This window comes from Rattus norvegicus, chromosome 17, assembly GCF_036323735.1.
Source record: "Rattus norvegicus strain BN/NHsdMcwi chromosome 17, GRCr8, whole genome shotgun sequence".
Classification (NCBI taxonomy): Eukaryota; Metazoa; Chordata; class Mammalia; order Rodentia; family Muridae; genus Rattus; species Rattus norvegicus.
Genome location: NC_086035.1, coordinates 29,268,583 through 29,291,222, shown reverse-complemented (window position 1 = coordinate 29,291,222; position 22,640 = coordinate 29,268,583). Strand labels below are relative to the sequence as shown.

The 22,640-nt window shown below is 43.6% G+C and overlaps 1 protein-coding gene across 11 annotated transcripts in view; it reads left to right on the top strand.

The window, feature by feature from the left end:
- Cdyl (chromodomain Y-like) overlaps window positions 1-22,640 on the top strand; it is a 221,109-nt gene that overhangs the window by 118,583 nt on the left and 79,886 nt on the right. For 6 of the 11 annotated variants that reach the window (XM_017600600.2, XM_063276580.1, XM_017600601.3 and 3 more), the window contains one exon: window positions 19,084-19,158. The exons of the other annotated variants lie outside the window; for them this stretch is intronic. In XM_017600600.2, the coding sequence (XP_017456089.1) occupies window positions 19,084-19,158 (75 nt within the window). The remainder of the gene's footprint in view (window positions 1-19,083; window positions 19,159-22,640) is intronic. 11 annotated transcript variants of the gene reach the window in all.

The following is a 22,640-nucleotide window of genomic DNA, read 5'->3' as shown; positions in this document are numbered from 1 at the left end:
ACTTATCTCCCAATTTTTTAAATAACGAAGTCTATCAAAATTTAAAAATAAAATTATTTAAGTATTAAATTTAAAAATGAAATTACTTCAAAATGAAAAGCTTATGTTTTAATTTTACATATGTGAGTGTTTAACCTGCATCGTGTGTGTATATATCACATGAGAGCCTGGTGTGCACAAAGGCCAGAAGAGGGTGTTAGAACTAAATTATGGACATTTGTGAGCTGCCCGGCATGGGACTGGAACTCGAAACCACATTTTCTTCAAGAAAAAACTATTTTTAACCTCTCTCTCGCCCATGAAAAGTGGGGTGTTTGTTTGCCTGCTTTGGTTTTTGTTTTTTAAATGTTGAGATTTAAATGTTAAAATATTTTGATAGGAAAAGCAAAAATCTCTCTGTCTCTTTGTGTGTGTGTGTGTGTGTGTGTGTGTGTGGGTGGGTGGGTGGGTGTAACACAGTGTTACGCCCAAATATATTGACTTTTTCTCCATTCCATAGTTTTCTCCAATCCCATGATATTTCTGCTTTGACAGCTCCTTGGTCCTAGAATTAGGTCTACAGAGGCAGCTGAAAGGACACTGCAAGGAAATGCCCTTTTCGCTTTCCTTCGCTGTGTGGTGGTCCAGGGGAGAGCCAGCATGTTTGTGTGCACAGCCCGTTTGTCTCCACACAGCACATCTTAGTTCCCTCCTTAAAGGCTTTGGGCAGGCTGCTCTCCTCCAGCTTCCTTTCCCTCTTCACTAGTCTCCTGCTACTGCTACCTCTGGAGACAGACGGATCTATACAATGTAAATGCATAAAATACATCTTATCTATTTATAATTTAATGCAATTTAAATAAAACACATACATAGGATATACATACAATACTTGTCCATAATGATAGTTAATTTTGCCTGTTAACTTGGCTGTGTCAAGGGATGCCCAGACATCTGGAAAGGATATTTGTGAGTGCATCTTTGAAATTGTCTGTCCCAGAAAGAGATTAGCAGTAGAATGTGTAGGCACTGGGCAAGATCGTTCTCACAGATGTGGGCAACATTGTTCTGTTGAGGGTCCATTTAGTGCAGAGGGCAGAGAAGGGTGAATTGCTCGAATAAGTGGGAACATAGGAGACAGTGAATCCCAGAGCCACCAGCATAGAACCTTGGCCTCTTTAAGGTATCACATGATGTTTCTCCTGAAACTTTGGATAGTAACTTTACCGCTCCATTGGCAGATTTTGCCTGTAGTAATTAGTTCTGTTGATTATATATTCTCTTTGTTTCTTCTACATTTGTTAGATGGAGTTCTGACTCTTCTCTGTATGTGCTTGCCAGTCTATCCATCCATCCATCCATCCATCCATCCATCCATCCATCCATCCATCCATCCATCCACCCACCTACCCACCCCTATGTGTATATCAATGTAAATTATTTGAATTATCTGTATAACAACTTAGTATTCTTCTGTTATTCAGTTCCAGTTTTGGTGTTTGCCTCCTCACCCACCCAACCCTGCCCCCACCTCTATTTTCAGCCTCTCAGAGCTCAGGGCTCATCTTGGACTGACTAAAGCCGTACTCGTACAGCTAACAATTTTCTGGAGGCCCCTGTTCCCTTTTATTGGAGATAGATATTTAGAACTCCAGTTCAGGGAAGCAGGGAGTGCGGGATGCTACTGAGGTGCGCATGCGCACGCCCACCCAGGCGCACGGACGGGCAGGCAGGCGGATGGGTGCGTGTGCACCTGCATACAGACATTTTGATTGGGTCCTTCTCATGCACCCCAACTTGGTTGGGTGTCTTTCTGTCAGTGGAGTGCCTGGTTAGCCACACTGCGTTTTCTCATTCGCTCAGTTCTTGTTCGAGTTTGTCAACCCATATTCTTACGAGGAACAACCTTATTAACTAGATCAAGTTTTATTGAATGCTAGTCCGTGGGCCAAATCCAGTCTGCTGTCTGGTATTGTAGACGCTTACTTGGAGTAGAGCCCGCCCATCTGTGTTTGTCTTTACTACAGTGATCAATCAAGTCCTTTCAGAGAGTGGATGGTCTGTAAAGCTGAGAATGTTTGCTCTCTCACAGAGTGAGCTTGCTAACAGTTGAATTCCTCTGAGAATAGATTTTTATATGAAATTCTGTCTTTGGCTTTACTGAATGAAGATGTTTTCCAGTTTAGTCTTCTGCTTCCTTCAGTGTGGTGGTTTTACTCATTTGTACAATTGGGCACACTCCCTTTTCCTTATATTTACATTGTAGAGGGTCCCACAGTTGATTGGATGAGATCTTTTGGATCAGTGGTGGAGCCATATAAAAAGGCTGGATTCCGTGCCCCTTGCTCTCGCCCTTTCTCCTGTCATTCTGACAAGGTCTCCACTTTGTCCACCTATTGCTGTCATCCCCCGTGGGTGGCCAGCCTTCTTGTATGTCTTGTACGGATCAGCACATACATATGTGTGTATCTGGTTGGTATTGCCGTGGTGAGCAGCGGATTGTAGACTGGACCCTCTTGTCAGTCTGTCTTGGCAGTCACTCTCCGGTCATTCAGCTTCCCTCTTAAACACAGCATTTAGGAAGTCTGTCATGTTCCCTGGTTACGAACTGAGCTGCAGTGAAAAACTGTGTGTGTGTGTGTGTGTGTGTGTGTGTGTGTGTGTGTGTGTGTGTGTGTGTGTGCGCGCGCGCGCGCCATCTTATACAGTTGGGGGCATGTCTCCAGGATTCATTCCTAAGCTGGGGGAAATAGAAACGCCAAGTGTAAGTTGTATGTTGTTGGATGTGTCTCCAGAGGGGTGGGCCGCCGGAGTTCAGCTTGTCACCAGGTGTCGTGGGCCTGATTCCATAGTCCTTGTAACACCTCACCCCAGTTTTTCTTCCGTGACCTCACCTTGCCATTTTTTGACAGTGTTTTCACGTTGGGTATTTTATACTTTTGGTTATTACTTCTTTTGGATATGAATTGCTTGCTTCACATTTTATATTTTCCCCATTTATTACCAGCTCTTAACATTCTTCAGCTTTTTAAGAGTTCTTCGTATGGTCAGACGCATCTTGATTTTCCTTGCACATATTTTCCCATGATGACTTTTTAAAGTGTTCTTTGAGGTAGGGTCTCATGGTAGCCAGGCTGGCCTTCAGCTCACCGGGTAGCAGCAGCTCACCAGCCTCTGCCTCATCCTCATCCTCATCCTCCTGCCTCTACCTCCTGAATGCAGCGGTCACACGTTACTCCTGATTCCTCGTGGGGACTCTGAATTTGATTATGATATGTGTCCACGGGAGTGACCCAAGCTATGTTTCTGTAACTGTGGTCTGCTTACACACTCTTCCCGCTGTGTGCATGGCCTTCCGTCCCCCACTGAGCAGGACTCAGCTCTAAAGGCAGTTCCCAAGTGATTCCCCAACTAGACAAAAGCAAGTGCCTCTAGCTAACTTCTTAGAAGGTGCTGCTTTTCAAAGTCGTTGGCTATGCATGGCTCTGTGATCACATGGCCTGTACCATGAAGCAACGAGTTTCAGATTTAGTCAGTTCCCATGTCTGAATGTAGTGATGAACGATTTGGACCTGAGACTTGGGTTTCACTCCACCCAGCATACAATAAAGCCTAAATCCCAGTGCTAACTTGAGTGGTATCCTAGTTCATGTGGGCATCAGCTGGGTGGGTTATACATAGCAGAAATTTATTGCTTCATAGAACTAGGGGCTAGAATTCTAAGTTCTGGGCTCCAGCAGGCTTGGTGATTCATAGACTGTGTTCTCAAATGTGGAAGGGGCTAGGCAGTTCTCAGAGGTCTCCACGATGATGGCAGGAAGCCTTTCACAGAGGTGGAACTTCCTGACCTGATTACCTTTTAAAGGCCTCACCTTCTAATGCTATCATATTTCATATTCAGGGCTAAGTCTCATTGTGGTATTTTGGTATTTTCACCACAGTCAGCGGCCATTCCCGTCCATTCACTTGCTGCTGGAGACTCTTTGTTCCTAGGGAACTGAGGAGAGCAAGTGCTTGCCCTTTATGGCTGCTCACCCATAGAGAGACCAGCACAGTGGGAGCTGTAATGATTCAGGTTTAGGCGCCCTCACTCAAGGCTGACCCTGGAGACTTAGGGATGTTTCTGCAAGCTCATGGACCCTGAGATCCTCTTGTAGATGGAGTGTTTTGAAAGCGTGAATAGGATTTAACAGGCTATGCAAAAATGTGCCTATGTTAAGTTATGCAGTACATTGCTTTTTCCTTGCTGTGATCAGCTTATGATGATCAAATCCATGGCAAGCAATGAAATAAAGGAAGGGCTTATTTGGGCTCACATTTCAAAGGGCAGGGGCCATTGAGTCCATGGTGGAGAAAGCATGGCAGGACAACACCTGGAATTGAGAGCTGAGTGCTGGTGCTCAACTCACACACACATGCTTCTCATTCCTTCGGATTCATTTTATTTTGTTTTCTATGTGTGTTGGGTGTTTATATGGTTGTGTGCACACATGCATGCAGATACCCACAGCGCCCAGGAGAGGGTGTCATCTGGAGTTGGAATTCCAGCTGTGGGCCACCTGATTTGGGTGTTGGGACCTGAGCTCTGGTCCTTGGGAAGAACAGCAGGTGCTCTTAATCACTGAGCTCTTTCTGCAGCCTCTGTTCTCTCCTTTTTATTTAGCCCTGGACCCCAGCCCACATTCAGGGAGGGTCTTTCCTCTTCAGTGAAGCCTTTCTGGAGACCCCCTCATAGATAAGGTCTGGGCTGTTCCTTGGTGTTTTCTAAGTCCCATCAAATGACAATCAGACGAACTGTTAGACATTCTGCTATGACGGGAATAACAGGTAAAACAGGAGCAAAAGCTTGGTGGGAACAATCGATTTGAATGAAAATAGAGCATTTGACTTATTGATGGTTTGTTGTTCTTGTTGTTTTAAGTACTTATACAGTGGTAGGTCTTGGTTCATTACCATAAACATGGGTTGAGTCCCCTTTTCACCGGTCTCTTCTAGTCCTGTGGCAGATTCTTGCTTGAGGAGCAAGCAGTGCTGGCCAGCATTCATTGACCTGACCCTCTGTCTCTTCTGACTACTATGACAATCTTAGACTTAAGTAACTATACTCTCAAGTTTTCTGGTTTTTAAAAGACCAGCTTTTAATTATACAAGCATTCAATTACATTATTCTTGGAAAATAAAACGTAAATGAGCCTGACACTTCTTGGCGCTTGCCTGTGACCTCATGCTCCTTCCAGACAGCTCCCCACTTGAGTCGCTGTTTGTCTCCTGTGGAATTTTCAAGCAAACTTCCTGTGGAGTATCATTTCCCACTGCAGTTTAATTGCCACTCGATTTTGTCTCATCTAATTTATTAAGTTCAATGTTTGTTTCAGTTTTGCAGTAAGCGGTTCCTTCTTCAGAAATCATTTCAACGTCACTAGAGCATGTGTGCTGTGTGGGGTGACCCATGGAGGTGGCAAGATGCCGTACAGTCTCGGGTGTCCCCCAGACCTATTGAATCAGAATGTGTGTGTTAGCAAGAGTTGTGCTAACATGCTTGGAAGGCACGTTATTCATACATAGAAAGTGCTCAGTTGGTCAAGGGCGAGAGCCTGTGCTCCATCCAGAGAAGCCACATTGAAAGGGCAAGTTGGGGAAGCAAAGTAGGACGTGGTGCATGCCTGTAATTCTGTTGCTGGTGGTCCCTGGGGTTCAGTGTCAGACAGCTTAGCCTGCTGAGTTCAAGGCCACTGAGAGACCTTATCTGCAAAAGAGGGAACGTGACAGACTCCTGAGAACTGTTAGAAAGAACCATACTTTGGTATTGAAGAAACAACAAAGTATCCTAGTAAAAGAATTCTTTTTATAAAAAGTGTCCCGAAACCCAAACTAGTCTAGCAGCACACCAGGGCCAACATGTCTTCCTTTTTTACTGCTGATGTAGTAGGTGATGGCTTTGTCTCTTTCCGTTGGTAGGAGCTCTGATTCACATTGTGATGGGATTGGTTAATTGGGGAAGAGGAATGTTCAAGAACTGAGTCCTTGCAGGGGGGGTGGTAGGTGTTTAACAACCAACAGCCAAGGTTTTGGCCACAACATACTTGAATGTGACCATGTATGTGCACACATGCACTCGCATACACACGCAGTCATATAGTGCAGCTTTCCCCATCAACCAGTTGTTCTTCATGTTGCCGTAGGTAGACCGGGCTGATCCCTCTCCTTATTGTTCCCTAACTGTCCTTTAATGGCATTTCTCCTCCCCACCCCCCTCCCCTTCCCCTTCCTCCCATCTCTCCCTCTTATTTTTCTTTTTCCTCTCAGAGGTCCAGTGTGGCAGTAAACTGAAAGTACCAGGAGGTGGTTGGATGGAAGGGTGTGTGTTAAAGGGCCTGCCAATTACCTGCCCAACTGTGGGATCACTCTGAGTGTTGTTTGTTTTCTGTGGTTATGGTTGTATGTTCCTTATTGTGTATAACATGGGCTTAATTACTGCGACTTTGTAAGTTTTCATCTCAAACTGGCGAGCTCTCCCCCTGCTATTATAAAAGTTCTTTTGGCTTTTCAGGAAACTTTGTGTTCTCACATAGCGATGCTGAGTCCACTCTGCTGGGTTCTGTGGGACCTTCTGGGGTTTCCATGGTAGGAAATTGCATTGAATTTCTGCATCATTTTGAGTGAACAGTCTTGCTTGACTACTGAGCCTCCTCATGCTCAAACACGGATGCTGTTTCTCTGAACTTGTTTTGTGGCTAGGTACATGTACATATATTTACATGTGTATATGTTGTGTTGGACTTGAATGTACTTTCTGTTCGCGCCTTCTTCCTTGGAATTTTTTTTTTTTTTCCGGAGCTGGGGACCGAACCCAGGGCCTTGTGCTCCCTAGGCAAGCGCTCTACCACTGAGCCAAATCCCCAACCGCTTCTTCCTTGGAATTTTATACCCATTGCATTTTGTTGTCTGCTAGGCTGGGGATTTCCAGGAGGGGCTGTTCAGATAGGCTTGGCAGATGACGTTGCAGATTTCATTGTAGATACTGGGAGTGTGTTTCACCCTTGAGTGAGCCTCTTACACGTGTCTGGAAGACACTCTTATGTCCACACTTGTCGGTGAGGAGGTTGTTGCTGCCTTTGAGGGTAGCTCCTTGCTTGCTATTAGGTGGCCATAGATTTCCTAGAACTGCATCTCGGGTGCCTGGGATGCTTTGTACACTGAGGCACCTCTGATTTTTGTTGGCCACCAAAAGATTCAGTTTGCTACACTGAAGTTGGTTTGGGAAGGTGGTTGTGTGAGGTATTTCTGCACTGTTCTGGTTTGCTTCATTGGTGGTTATTACTATCTTGCTGCTTGGCTTTCTGTTTTGGGAAAATTTGCCCAGAGTTTCTTTCTCAGACTCAGAGTAAACAGATTTGTTGACATATTTTGTGTTTCGAGTAAAACTGTACATTCCAGTTATTTTTAACTTCTACATGCTAGCAAACTATAGAGAATAAAATGTGTCCTAAAAATATTGGACTGACTTTTATGGAACATTTTATAAACAATTGCTTTTATCTTTAGTTGATTTTTAAAAAGACTTATTTTATTTTCATGTGTATAAGTGCTTGCCTGCATGTATGGATGTGCACTGAGTGTGTACCTGGTACCCTTGAAGGTCAGAAAAGGGCATTGTATTCCCCAAGACTGGAGTTATGGGTGGATCTGAGTCACCATGTGGATGCTAGGAACTGAACCAAGCCCCAGTGTTCTGCAAGAACACAAAGTGCTTTAACCACTGAGCTATCTCTCCAGCACTGACTTGTAAGCCAGTGACTTGCACTTTTTATAGCAGTGGTTCTTGGCCTTCCTAATGTTGTAAAGGTATTTTAATACAGTTCCTCGTGTCATGGTGATTCCCCCATTATAAAATTATCTCATTGCTACTTTATAACTAATTTTGCTACTGTTCTGGATTGGCATGTAAAATATCTGTGCTTTATGATGGTTTTAGGCAAACTTTGTTAACCAAAGCTAGGACTAGAGGTAGCTCTGGTAGATGTGCCAGTTGCCATTCCTGTCAGCTTGAAAAGGAGCTCATGCAGAATCATAGGCAGGATCCTAGGTAATGGTGTTTTCTCCTAATGCAGGTAGAGTGACGGTAGAAATATGGTGAATATTCCCTTGGTGGCATCTCTTGAATCACAATGTCTGTTTCATTTCTGCATTGACTTGGAGTTTGCTTTTTCATCACCCCAAAGTTGTGTGGTATTCATGCAAGTGTACGTACATGCATGAATATGTGCATATGTGCATGTGGACTGCATACCGGCCTAGAATGGGGATGCAGACTATACCCCTCTCTCCTTTCTGTGTTGTTTATGGTGGTCGATCCTCAGGACGCACAGGTAAAAGGATCATCTGGAAAAGCAGCTAACCATGGAGAGATCTGGCGTGTCCCTCTGGTAGGGGACAGGCAGGCCACGTATTCTCAGCAGCTGTAGTGGGTCTTTGTAGCATTTCTGTGTGACTCGAAAGTGATTGCTGAAAAGATCGATACATCCTATTTTCTCCTGTAGGGCCAAAAAAGATGTCAGTTTCCTAAAACATAAGGTTTTACCAAGAGGTGGCTCTAATCCTGAGTGTCCTGTTCTAACCTCAGCATTTCAGTGCTGTTTGTGCGAGCTGTTTATCAGGCTTAGTTAGTAGCCAACTAAACCAGAATATGCCATGAGATCCCCAGTGAATTCTGTTCTTTCTGCAGCATCAAGTTCTTCAGAATATTAGTACACCTTTTCCTGGTGTCTTCAGTAAATAAATGACCTTACATTCAGCACACTGGACACTCCCTTGTGCAGTGTTCTGTCTTCTGTCTGCCCAGATGAAGTTGAGGTCAAGGAGAAGCTTCAGTGCTGTCTTCTGCAGCTTTTGCATGCCTGAACTTCTGACAGGCGGGAGCAGCAGTTGGCACCCTCTAGTGGTCTGGTTTTAAATATCAACCCATAAGGTCCTGTCTATGACTCCTCATTACCGCTGTGACCACTGCCTGTCAGAGCAGCCCCACCTCTTATTACTGTCAAGCCACGGGGTTTCCGCATCTCTGCCATCTGTCAAATGTCCCCTAGTTCCCTCTCTTTGGGGTGTCACTACTCGCCCCAGCTCTTTGTTTTCCATAGCTGGGTGTTCCACTGTAGCTGTCCGTCCGTTGCTCGGCTCTTCTCCACCTCTTCAGAGTAAGAAGAAAGCAGGAGGATGGATGCCCCCCTTTGACTCGGGGAGAAGTAGTTCAAGAATCAGCACCAAGGCTGGTACTGGCCACTGGAAATAGTTGTGGCTGGAGCTGCGCTTTGAGAAGTTAGAGCGAACCGCTGCAGTCTTCCTGCAGCTTCCCCAAGGTACCGTATAGATAATTTAAATAGAAGGTACTGCTTAACAGACAGTCCTGCGCTCAAGGGAACCAGAGCACCGTGAATCACAGCTGTCAATTAGAGAGTCCACTTGTCCCGCCCACTGGCATGTTTTGCTTCTATACACACAGGGAAATAAGGGTCACAGGGAGTGCTTACTGTAAGAGTTTATTAATATTAGCACTGATTTTTTAAAACAATTTAACAGTATGTAACACCAGCCACTTCTTGAGTGGAAAATGTGTCTCCATCTGTTTCGGTTCTTCATAAGAAGATACATGACAGACACGGACTCAAGGAGCTGTGTGAGGGGAGACGAGGCAGTGTGCTGGGTGAGTGCATTGGGGTGTGGTTGAATGAGGCCTGCAGGTGCTTCACACATCCTGCAACCCTGAAAACATCGTAGGTGGAGAGATACAGCGCTGTGCCCACAACGGACTGAATGCTGCGGTAACAAGGTTTCTGAAGTCCAGCAAATCCAAGGCTTTGCCCCACATGCACAGTGAAACCAGAGAAATCTGAACGTTCCTAATCTTAACACCATTCTTGGCACACTCATTCTTGGGTGTTAATAGCAGCGGCAGGGGTCAGCTTTTTTTTTTTTTTTTTTTCTGTCTCTCTTGTATATTCTGATCTTGAACTAAATAATATTGCTCTTAATGATGTAAGGTGGAATCCCATCTCACCACTCTTAATCTCTCTCTCACCTCTTCACCCTAGTGGCTGCCAAACTCCTGGTCTGAGCAGCAGCTGAGAGGTATGAAATGTAAACCAGGGGGGCAGTGATTGCCATCACTGTATGGGAATTCTTTGAAGTACCCCCACTTTCCACATAGTGAATTTACACTGCCCACCGCAAAGTCACAGTCATCCCGTGGTCTGACTTACTTCCGATTGAGCCACATTTCAGTTGTTACGACATCTTGTTGGTCACCTGTATTGATTACTTCTCCGTTGCTGTGATGAAATACCATGACCAAAAGCAATTTAGGAAGGACATTTATTTTGGCTTATAGCTCCAGATGGAGAATCTGGTTTAGTTACTTTTCTGTTGCTGAGAGATAAAACACTATGACCAAGGCAGCCTGTAGAAGAACGCATGTAATGGGGCTGATGGGTTTAAAGGGTTAGAGCCCATGATGACAAACAGTAGAGAGCGCACATCTTCATCTACAAGCAAGAAGCCCAGAGCACACCGGGAATGGTACGAGTCTTTCGAAACTTCATAGTCCGTTCCCAGTGACACGCCCTCTAGTAAGGCCAGGCCTCCTCATCCTTCCAGAACAGTGTGTGTGTAAGTCTCCCATCTTGTTTCCATATCCTCCCCAAACAGTGCTGCCAACTGGGGATCGAAGGCTTTAACATAAAAGCCTACGCTGGACACTTTCATTCAAACTACACCACCACCTTCATTGTTTCCTTATTTGAAAAATAAATCAACTTTTATCACTCAACAGAAATAAATGTCTACAATGCATGAAGAGGCAAGGCTCATTTCAGTGAAATATAAGTAGCATTTATTGATTTATAACTAACTTACGTTAGTTAACACACTACAAAAGGTGACCAGCTTTTTCTTTTTCTTTTTAGTTTAGTTACCAAGAAATTTAATACTTAAGTTCACTTTAGTTTTGAGGAGTCCGGAATCACAGGGTTAATATTAGACTGCAGTCTTTCTGTCAGGGCAGTCATGCTATGCTCTATGGCCTTCGGCTCCATCAAGGACCATGAGGAGGTGACAAAAGCCGCCAGCCATAGGAGAGCCAGTGCCAGGAGTTCCTCGCCAAGCACATCAAGTTCCTGGGGGTCATGATCTGGAAGGTACTCTGGAGCTTGTTCCCAAGGTGTCCAGGGGCAAGCGTGCACTCAAGCTCTTCAGGAAGACAGTGGGTGGTAAGCACATCCGTGCCAAGAGGAAGCAGGAGGAGCTGAGGAACATGCTGGAAGTCATGAGGAAGGCAGCAGCCAAGAATGGCTAATGCCCCTTCCTCCAGTACTGTGCAGCACAGGGGAAAAAAGCCCAACAACCACCAAAATCAGACTGAGCATGAGTGATCTGTCCTCTAGCCTAGTGGCTCTTAACCTTCTAGTACTGAAGCCATTTAATGTAGCTCTTCATGTTGCGTAACCCCCACCCATAGAATTATTTCATTGCTGCTTTGTAGCTGTGATTTTGCCACTGTTACAAATCATTATCTGGTTATCTGTTATGCAAATCCCCACACCCCCGGGAATCACGACACAGGTTGAGAACCTGGGTTAGATTCTTACTGCTGCCATTCAGCGTGGAAAATGAACCATTGCTATCTATCTCTTAAGATGTTCTTACAGTTGGCAAAATGTTTCCTAAGTTATGCAGACAAGAGAGCTTGCCCCCACATACTGTTATCAAGGTGTGTATGTGGGTATAACCCCAGAGTTCTGCCTGTGCTTACAAGGGGGTTTATCATGCACCTGAGGTCATCCCACTTTGAACAAACACCACCGGAGAGTGCGGTGATTATTGAAGCCCATCTAGACGTGGGTATTCTGTCCGTCCTGCTTTGTAAGCAGGGATTAGATTCTGTAAGTACACACCAGTACTCATATTTGCTAGACTATTAAAATCAGGATATCCTTTTGCATAAATAGAAATGCCTGTCCTTAAATGAATCAAAACCACAATGAGATACCACTTTACACTGATTGTGACAACTATAATATATAATTTATATTATAAAAGTATATTAGATTATATATTATAAAAACAAAATACATGCTGATGAGTGTTGCTAACGTGAATGCAAAACGGCATCCACTTAATAAAACTTTGTAGTTCCGTACAAATTCCTGTCATATGACCCAACAATGATCAACCCAATGGCATGCAAGATTATTAAAAACATGTATTTGTATGTCAGTGGTCACAGTAGTACTCGTAATAGACAAAACACAAAAATAACCAAGTCCATTACAGTAAACAGATCACATATGTACACAGCAGAATAATGTTCAGAATTAGATTCTAATACATACAGCACAGATGAAGCTTGAAACCTTGGTGCAGAGTGGAGAAAGGTGGACAGTGAACAAACACTGTATACATAATCCCAGTGGCATCAACCACCCAGCATAAGCAAATCCACCAAACATAACATTTGCTAGAAGAAGAGCGTGGGGGATTGCTACATGACAGCCTCAAAGCTTCTGTTTGGAATTGTAGTGAAGTTTAAGAGATTGTGAATTTACGCTGTGATAATCAGTATCACGGAATTGTAGGCTTAAAATGTTCAATTGGCATAATATTTTCTATTACATATATTTTACCAACAGAAGCAGAGACATGTGACTACATGGCACATGACCAATCAAAACTCCAAAACAGCTAATTAGCTTGAGCATCCATACCTTCTAATCAGGGACAAGCTGGTAGGAAAAACAGTTACTTATGTTGACCCCCACCACAGAAGGATATCCTGGTTTTAATAGTTATTGCATTGAGTTTGTGTATTTCAATAGTATTTATGGCCAGTTGAGAGAATACTGACTTGTGTATGTTAATGGAGTGTCCTATAACTTCACTGAATTCATTGGCCCTAATAGCTTTCCCGTGAATTATTTAGAATCTTGTATGTATAAAATCCTATCATGTGAATAAATAGTCATAGCTTTACTTCCTTTGTAATTTGAATTCCTTTTATTTATTTTTCTTACCTAATTGCTTTGCCTGTAACTCCCAGTAGTACAGTGTTGATCAGTGTGTTGAAAGCAGACAATCTTGAAAACTTCAGTTCCTGAAATTAAAATGTTAGGTATAGACATTCCACAAACCTGTTGATGTTGAGTTCCTTCTTGTTTGTTTCGATGAGTAGTAGTAATTTTTTTGTTTTGTTTTGTTTTGTTTTGTTTTGTTTGGATTAATATTGCATTATATCAGTGTCTTTTGGAGTGGGAGGAAGATTAAGATGGGGTCTTACTATGTAGCCTTTTCTAGTGTATACCTTCCTACCTAGACCAGGCTGGCCTTGAGACAGGGTTTGGGGTACCTTGGAACTCTCCATATAGATCAAGTATGCTTCAAACTCCAGGAGAGCCACTGGCCTCTCCCTTCTCTCTCTGCCTCTACTATCTCCTTATACTGAAATTAAAGGGGTGGGCAACCACACCTGACACTATCAGTGACTTTCCAGCATTGATTGATGTGATCCTGATTTCTCTCTTCATTCCCTCAGTCCATTGATTGTATGTAATATGTTCTTTGTCCTCCACCCCTCAGCCCCCCGCCCCAACCCCTGTAGGGCTTCTCTATGTAGTCCTGGCTGTCCTGTAGCTCACCTTGTGGACGAGGATGGCCTCAAACTCAGATCCACCTGCCTCTGCCTCCCTAGTGCTGGGATAAAAGGTCTGTGCCACCACTGCCTGGTTCAATTTTAAGCATCAAACTAGCTTTATATTGTTGGTCATGATGTAGAATGTTGTCAGTATACGTGGGATTTTAATCCTATTAGTGTAGTCAGTTATTTCTTATGATGCTATGTGGGAAAGCATTTGCTGAAGTATATATGAACTGCCTCAAGGAATACTGGAGCTTTGTCATCATTCGGGGTGTGCTCAGGTGAGGAAAGTTTAGTTACCTCACAGGCATTTTTCTAGCTGAAGTAGATTGTAGCAACACTTTGCCTCATTCATCTCTTTCATACAAAGACCGGAGAATAGAAGCAGTAGGAGATTCTATGGATCAGAGTCCATTTATGAGACTGGATCCCAACTTTGGTTTGAGGTAGAGCAGTCTTATGGCACTTAAAATTCTGAGACCATTCTTTTGTAAAGCGAATACAGTATTTCAAGATTGGTTGACTTCAGAATTTTAAACTTATATTCTATGTTTACTGTACTCTCTGTGGTTTAGTATTTACTAAAGTATTGTCAGTGACCTCATAAGATAAGCAATGTGAACATTAAGAATTGACTTCAAAGTTAAAGTGTTAATAATTCAATTATACATATTTAGTTAATTTGATATTAACCCTCCAGTCAGGCGTGATGGAACATATCTTTAATCCCAGCACTTGGAAGACAGAAGCAAGTGGATCTCTTTGAATTTGAGGCCAACATGATCTAGTAGAGAGAGTTTTTAGGCTAGTCAGACCCTGTTGAAAATGTTTTTTATTTTGATCACTTTTACTTCCCAAATCTTAAACTTGTAAATCATCATTACTCATAAAGCTTAGTTCTGTGTTGGCCACAAATGCCACCTGTGACTACAGAAGTAGAAATGAGTTCTCCAGACACACTGTAGGGGTTCATGATTTGTGTGTGCTTTCAGAGTTCTACCTTCCTAGAGGAGTTGGGATTTTAAACCAATAGGGTTCTTATTTGCTCCACTTGACTGTTCTTCCCTCTGGTTTTAAATGTTTTATCCCCCAGGGTCCTTTAGATTGGTTGTTCTGCTCCCTTTTTAGACATGCCACTTGTCTTTCTGTGTCACTGCTAACCACAGCTCTTGCACATAACCCTGATGAAGGTTTTCTTATTATAATTGCTGTTGTTTTGTTAGTGTTGTTTTGTTTTTGTCTTGAACAAGGTGTCTCTGTGTCACTCAGGGTTTGAGTGTTAGATCCAAATGCCAGAATTACATGTATGTGCCACCATGCCTAGTAGATACTGACACTGCTCATTAAAATGTTTTAGTATATCATTAGGAGGAGAAAAGTGGGAATCTAAATGTAATGGAGGGAGAAACAGGTTGTAATCAATATCACACAAGGAAACAGCACCAAGGGACACATGACTAGGCTTTGTTCCTTTATATGCTGTTCATCAGTGTGCCTAAAAGGTGAGTAGGCAGTAGCATATGGTAACATACATACGTACATGTGTTCGCATGTTTGTGTGTGTGTGTGTGTGTGTGTGTGTGTGTGTGTGTGTGAGAGAGAGAGAGAGAGAGAGAGAGAGAGAGAGAGAGAGAGAGATTTGGTTGGATTATACAATTTTAGGTTGAATAGTCTTAACAGTAGCTGTAGACTGAACATACAAGGAACCCAGTAGCTGTTTACTCTGGAAGCCTCTGAACAAGAGGACCCGTGGTACAGTCCCCATCCAAAGCTGAAATGTAGTAGCTCCCTGGTGAGTGGATGGTAAAAGGCCACATTGAAAGCTGAAGAAGCCAGAGCCAGTGCCCATGCAACATCAAATGCACTTGGGAAGAACAGAGCTGACAGTGCCACCTGGTTCCCTCTTCTACTTTCTTCCATTCAGACTTCAAGCCTATTGTTTGATGTTGCTCACATTTCAGAATAGTTTTCCCTCTTGGTCATGATGGTCCTACATGCCAGTTCTCTCTAGAAACACCCTTGCAGACAACACGCAGATGTGTGCTTCACTAGTCTCAGGCATCCCTTAATCCATCCAACATTTACTATCATAGATGGTTAATCCATTCCTGTGTCTAGTGCCCTACTAGAGATGAGATGGTCTTGTGACATGTGTACATTATCCTGGATATGCTAAGAGAGTTGTTTTCTCTGGGGTGAGGTATGTGTCCTTGGGGTGGAGTAGTGGGCGTGGGCTGCTGGCATATGTTACTCCCACATCTTTGTGGTGGATGATAAAAGAATGAGGCAGGGATGGAGACTGACCCATTCTCTGTGATCCCAGTTTGTAAGTAATGGACAGTCCCTTACTAAGAGTATAGATAAGGTAGGTGATATGAAGCCATGGTCATACTGTCTGCTGTACTGTACACTCAGTACTTTATAAAGTAGTCTTCGTGTTAGATGGTTTTGCTCAATGCCACATTCTTACCACATTGATGGCAGGTGAATCGTGAATAAATTAGAGGAGTTAACGTCATGCAGTGGGTTTGTCAGGGTGTAATTCATGGGTGAAGGCATGCCTTACAGTGGACATATGCAGTCTTCCTGGGCACCACAGTAGTGCTTCATCCCCATAAACCTACTGCAAGTTAAAAGTCATTTAATACCTGATAAATGTGTCAATCATACAGTGGGGAGAAATTATAGACCAAACCATTATAAGCTGGAAGATTAATTTATCATTTAGAGGGAAGCCTCTAAGAGCAGAAGTGCTACTGTAGAAAGTTACATACTCTTCCAAAATGCATTTTGACCGATGGTGGCTAGACATAGACATACTGTGTTGCTAGACATACTATGAGCCTGTTTGGGAAATTATTGTACAATAACCAAGGAAAGGTCTATGAGGTTAGGTAATTGCCCCATTCGGGGTCTGGTTATCCTTCCTTCCCCCGCTGCTTCACTGTGTGTCCAGTGACACCAGGCAGCTGCTCTGTGGCTTGGCCGTGAGTCTTCTGAAGGTCGGTGTTCATGCTTCTAGTTAGTACAGGTGAAGCTGGTGGCATTGGAGTTTCTCCTCCACATCTCATACTTCCCAATTGAGGGGGGAAAATACTTTCTTGATAGGTAGTATGTACAAAGTAATTTCTACAAAAAGAGAAAATATTTTTGGTATTTTTTTTTGTTTTAATTGCAGTATGGTCTGTTTCAGCAAAAATATTTTCATGAGAACTGTTTTTTTAAAACCTCCATTTAGAATACCTTTGTTCAACAGATAATTTAACAAGACAAAACGTTGTCAAATAAATTGCCACTTTCATCCTTTTGAATGTTTGGCTATATTTAGGTGCTGTGGAATTTAGTCTTTCTCCAATTAAAAATAGGATCTCAAAAACATTTTTCTCCTACAGATCTGTGTTTCAGAGTATTCTCCGCCTTTCAGAGGCTTTATAATTCATTTCTTCAGTTCATTACTTGGTTTTATGTTTATTTCACTGTTTACTTGTAAACTCTGATTTCAGAAGTTGGCATTTGCCAAAGACCTCAAAAAGTACAAGTAGGGTGTGTATGTGCGTGTGCATTCTAGGAATTATTGGCTTCTGGAAACCTTTGTTGAATGTTTCAATGGATTTCCCCACTGTTTTAAAGAAACATCTCTTCTAAAAGGGTCCAAGTCATTTGTGATACTCAGATTGACTTTTAAAAGTAATCTTTTGAAGGTCTACCTGTGTACACCACAAGAAGAGACTGCGTACTATTTATAAGATGGAGTACTTTTGTTGTACACACACACACACACACATACACATTCAACTGCCTACCTACCTTATGCACATATGAGAAAATTTGTGTTTGTGTGAAAACAACAGACCTTCCCTAAAGGACCAGTGGGTCAATTTGTAATGCTCTGTCACAGGGGCTGGAGAGGTGGCTCAGTGGTTAAGAGCACTGACTGCTCTTCCAGAGGTCCTGAGTTCAATTCCCAGCAACCACATGGTGGCTCACAACCATCTGTAATGGGACCTGATGCCCTCTCCTGGTGTGTCTGAAGACAACTACAGTGTACTTATATATATAATAAATGATTCTTTAAAAAAGAAAAAGAAATGACTCTGTCACATGTACTGATCTGCTATGGTGACAATATGTAAATAAGTGTGTGGATGTGCACCAAGGAATGCTAAACATTTCTTTAGCAACACCAAGATATGAATTTTTATACTTTGTATACCCAATAATTTATAGTTTAGGGGGCTTTTTCCGGCTACTGAAAGCTGATGCAGAACAGTCTCACCCGACCCTGTGGCCTGTGCCAGAGCATGAGGCGGGTGGATCTGGCTCAAAGGTCACTGTTAATGACCCTTACCCTGTGGGTTAGGTGAAAATTATAGTCAGTAAAGCACTTGAATTTCTCTTAGAAAACTGGAAATGATGTGATGTCGCCTGTGTCTGTAGGGGCCATCATTTAATGGCAGGACGTTTCCGGGGAAAGCAGATGGGATTGATGGGAACACACCATTTAGTAAATGGAAAGTGGGAGTTGGCAAGCTTGGGAATGCTTGGAAACTCCACATCTGCACTTAATGTCCATTCTGAGTATTCCCTTCCTTAAAAGTGGGTATTGAGCCGGGTGGTGGTGGCACATGCCTTTAATCCCAGCACTCAGGTGTTCAAGGCCAGCTTGGTCTATAGAGAGAGTTCCAGACAGCCAGGACAACCCTGTCTTGAAAAACAAGGTGGGGTGGGGTGGGGGAGAGAAAGAAAAGCGGGTATTATACTAGTTTAGAGACTGGCTCTCATGGGTCCACTGTGGCACATATGGATAGATATGCAAATTACACAGTCATCATTAGTTTGCTTGAGCAGTGAAACTACAATTCTTGTTCACTAAGCCCATATTTAATTTTTTAGGTCATCTCGATTACAGTAGCCTATTGCCAAATGAAAGCAATCAAAACAAAGAATGGATTTAAACCATAAATGAGACACGCGGGAGTCCACTGTCTGTCTATTCTCCAGTGGTCCAGTGGTCCCTGAACAGGAGAGTGCTGTCCCATGCTCCCTTTATGACAGAGAGTGTGTGCAGCATGTGCTGGATGCACTTGGGGTCAGGAAGAGGCCCAGAGTAGGTGGTTTATTTCTGGTTGGCTGCAGGAGCCTGCTGAAGCAGCTCTGTTCACTGACATGTGAGACAAGAGTAAAGCAGAAGAGTAAGACAAACTAGACACAGACTGGATCCACACTACCATTTTTTAATGCAATAGTGAATTATAATATGTAATTAAACATGGAAAAATACAAAGGCCAACCCACTTTGGATAACGTGACGTCAGGTGTAAGACTAGTCTCGGCAAACCAAGACATAAGGTTAGCCTAATTAATCCGTAAGATCAAGCGTTTCTGGAGTCTGAATGGTTCTTCTCTTGTTTCAATTTGGTCAGCAAAATAATGCGGTTCCTGCAACAGTCTCAGATCCCGATCAAGTGTCCCCTGCAGTTCAAGACGCGGAGACTCAGGTACAATTGTCTCTTCCCTACTTAGTACACAACGTGGGCTGCCCGTGGGTGTCAGGAAGGGGTTTTCACCTGTGTTCTGAGCCAGCATCATTGGCATCTGAGAGAAGCTCTGAGTTTCTGGCTCCTGTCTCAGATTTAGGTTAGTAAGTGCTGGAAACTTTGGCCCATCTAGTTTTAAAAGATTTATTTTCTTTGTGTGTGTGTGTGTGTGTACATGTATCCCATGCGTAAGAGTCCAGAAGCAAAAAGCAGATAGATCCCCTGCAGCTAGCTAGAATTACAGGCAGTTGTGATCTGCCTCATAAAAGTGCTGGAAACTGAACTCAGTTTCCCCTGAAAGAGCAGCAAGCATTCTCAACCCTGAACTGTTGCTCCAGCACTACACCGGTCTTTTATCTAATTACCCATCATCCTCCTCTGTTCTCCATGAGCTGCTGTGGCCCCCACTGTTGTAAAGTCGAACTTTTCACCACATCTGTCTGTCAGCTTGGTAGTTCTCACTCTATACCTTTCTGTGACGCCGTGTTGGTCGTGTTTTGCTTCTGTTTCTCTCCAGGCTTCGTGTGATCTAGCAGGGTTGATTCTCAGATCATGTCTGTGTTCTTGGCCATGTCCCTGAGATTTGTGAATGTTGATTGGGGGTCATCTGTGGAGCTCAAGGCAGCAGGCTTCCCATTGCTGGAACCGTGCATCTGAGTCTGTCGTTTCTTCTTGTGGTTCCCCATACAGATCAAGTTCTGCCTCAAAAACACGCTTTCTTCAAGTCAGCTGGGGTGGAGAGTTTTAACTTCAAATCTGCGTTTGGACTGGCCAAAGAAAAAAGTCCTAAGGTTCAGTCGTGTTTTAAAACCAAGCAGCAGCTTCTTGGTCTCTAAAGAGAGGGTGGAGTGTCTCAAATCAAGCTTCCAGCTCTTCAGGGTAATGGCTGGCTCTGAGAGGCAGGGATGATGGTGGTGTTGTGGGGGAAGAGGGAGTTCTAGCCTCAGTTCTGTGCCTGATAAACACTATCTGACTGTGATCCATCAGCAGAACACATGATCAAATATGGTAAAGCTTTCGGGAAGACAAATTGGTTTTTGGTGATTTAAATTGTTTTGTATAACAGAGTCTCACAGAAATTAGAGTGATCGTTTATGGCAATTAAAAATGTTTAGGGTTACTGATAATAGCCCCTCTCCCACGAGTCAGTTTGGAAATACTTGCTCTACCAGGGTCACTTGCCTCTTTTCAGAGTGGGAATGTCCTTTTTTGACAAACGCATAAACAAGCAGTCATCTGAGAGTAGCACACAACTTATTTGGAATGTCGTCAGCAAAGTTCTTCACAGGCAAGAGCCACATTGCATTGTGACCAGCTGCCCTGAATGTCTACTGCAGTGAAAAGCACGCCAGTGGGAGCTGTTTGTAGGGACTGTTAGCGCCTGACTGCACTCCACCTGTGCTTTCCCCCTTACTTAGTTGTAAGACGTACTGAGAGTTGAGGGTCTTAAGTCTCAGTCACCCAGGAAGCTCCATTTAGCTGTCTGTGGCCTCTGCAGCCAGCCGAGACTCTTGTTGGTAGCCCCTTCAGCCTCTTGTGAAGCCAAGAGTCGGGGTTGATGGTCATTGTATATCCCAGATATAACTTCTCTTTGGCTTGTTGAAAACAACTTGATCAGTTTCCATTTCCATAACTTAAGCAGTCACCATTGAGGAACTTTAAAGAGCTGTAATACGTCAGTTGTCAGCGCTGATGCTGTGATTATTGATCAAATGTAGGTTTAATCCTATTTGCCTTAATGATGGCCTTTTTAAGAGCATTCTGGTCGTTTGGGGGCATCTTCATTGAAGCTCTTGTCTTATTCTGTCATCTTGCCTTTAAGCTCTTGAAGGCAAGGATCATAAAGTAATGGCATTAAGATTGCATGAAGCGCCATTCTGTGGTACAGGGATTTCACGATACTGTTGAAACCTGTTGGAAATATGGAGCGAGAAGCCAATTACAAAAACAGATAATACTGAATTGGCACAGCGAGCCTTGATGGAAGTATACATTGCACCTGCCTGCCAAGTACAGGAACTTTTGAGGTTAAAAGAATTATGAACAGGAAGCTGAGGATGCGATTGTTAGCAGCAGACAGCATGTTTATGTGTTGTCTTTCCTCCAAGATTCTTAATGATCTTAAATATTCTATTATCTGTGCTTTGTTAGGAATTAATTGGGCATTGCTATATTGTCTTTCTCTGGTGCTTTTGTGCCTAAACGTCACTGTTTGAAGACTATCCCAGATATAAGCGGATGAAGCCAGTGTTCCGCCCCACTATCCAGGTCACATAGTTAAGTGGTTCTTACCACTGTGCCTCTTACCTGCTAGACCCATGTCCAGTGGACACGGAAGCAGGGCCTGCATGAATGGGCCTTACACTCTGTGGAAACTACCGGATTACTCTTGTTGTTACAAGCACTCCACAATTAGAGAGGACATGGTTTGAGAGGGAGGATAGTGGCCATGAATTTGAGTCAGCAGAAGGCATGGCAGAGGCAGCAGGCTGAGGAATGTGCTTCTCTGTTCACTTTCTCCTTTTCTGTTACTCAGCCCAGGACCCAGCGGCCAGGCAGATTCAGGGTGGGTCTTCATCTTCAGGTAAACCTCTGAAAACATGCTCATAGGCACGCTAATGGTTGTCTCTCAAGTGACTCCAAATCCTGTCAGGTTGACAAGGAAGCTTAACCATCACAACCATGGAAGAAGATACAGGTGAGACAGAAGTAATGTAGGCAAGGGATCGGAGGAGCAGATCCTCTGCTGCTGCTCCACTGGTTGTATTAGCTGAATGACTGTAGGTCAGCCATTTGCCATTAGGATCCTCTGTCCTGTGAATGCATAGGTTAGAATGAAAATGTGTTGTGTGGGTAAGAGGGAGGGTGTTGGTAAGAAGCCGTGATGTGTGCAGATAATGCTAATAGCTCACTAATAGTTGTCTTTACCCAGTGTTAGCTTACTGAAGCTCCACCCTAAAGCTTCAAGCCAATGGTCAGAGGTGCAGTTCCTTTCCTTCTAAGAATTATACAATGGCCCCAACATTTACAGTGGTGCTAAGAACACCAAATGTGCTCATTCTGCGGCCTTAGACTGAATGAGTTTAACTTTCTGTCTGAGACGGGTGGTAAAATGGTAGCGAGATTCAGGCTGTGGTATGCATTAGGCCTTAGTGCAGAGCCTTGGCAGAGAGCCTGGAGGGCCTGGGTTTAGCTCTTGTGCACTGTTCTCACAGAGGTGTGAGCACCTTGCTGTACTAGAGATCTCCATGCAGGGAATGCTCAGCAGGCTGTCCCTGGATATGATCAGGAAGCAGAGCCCAGGTGTTGTCTGTAGTTAAATGAGCCTTCCCCATCTCTCCTTCCCCACCTGGGGGAGCTGTCAAGTGGAACCAGGACAGGGGAGCTGGAGAAGATCTCCTTACTTCCTCCCTGTGAGTCTGCTGGTACATCGCACCCACATG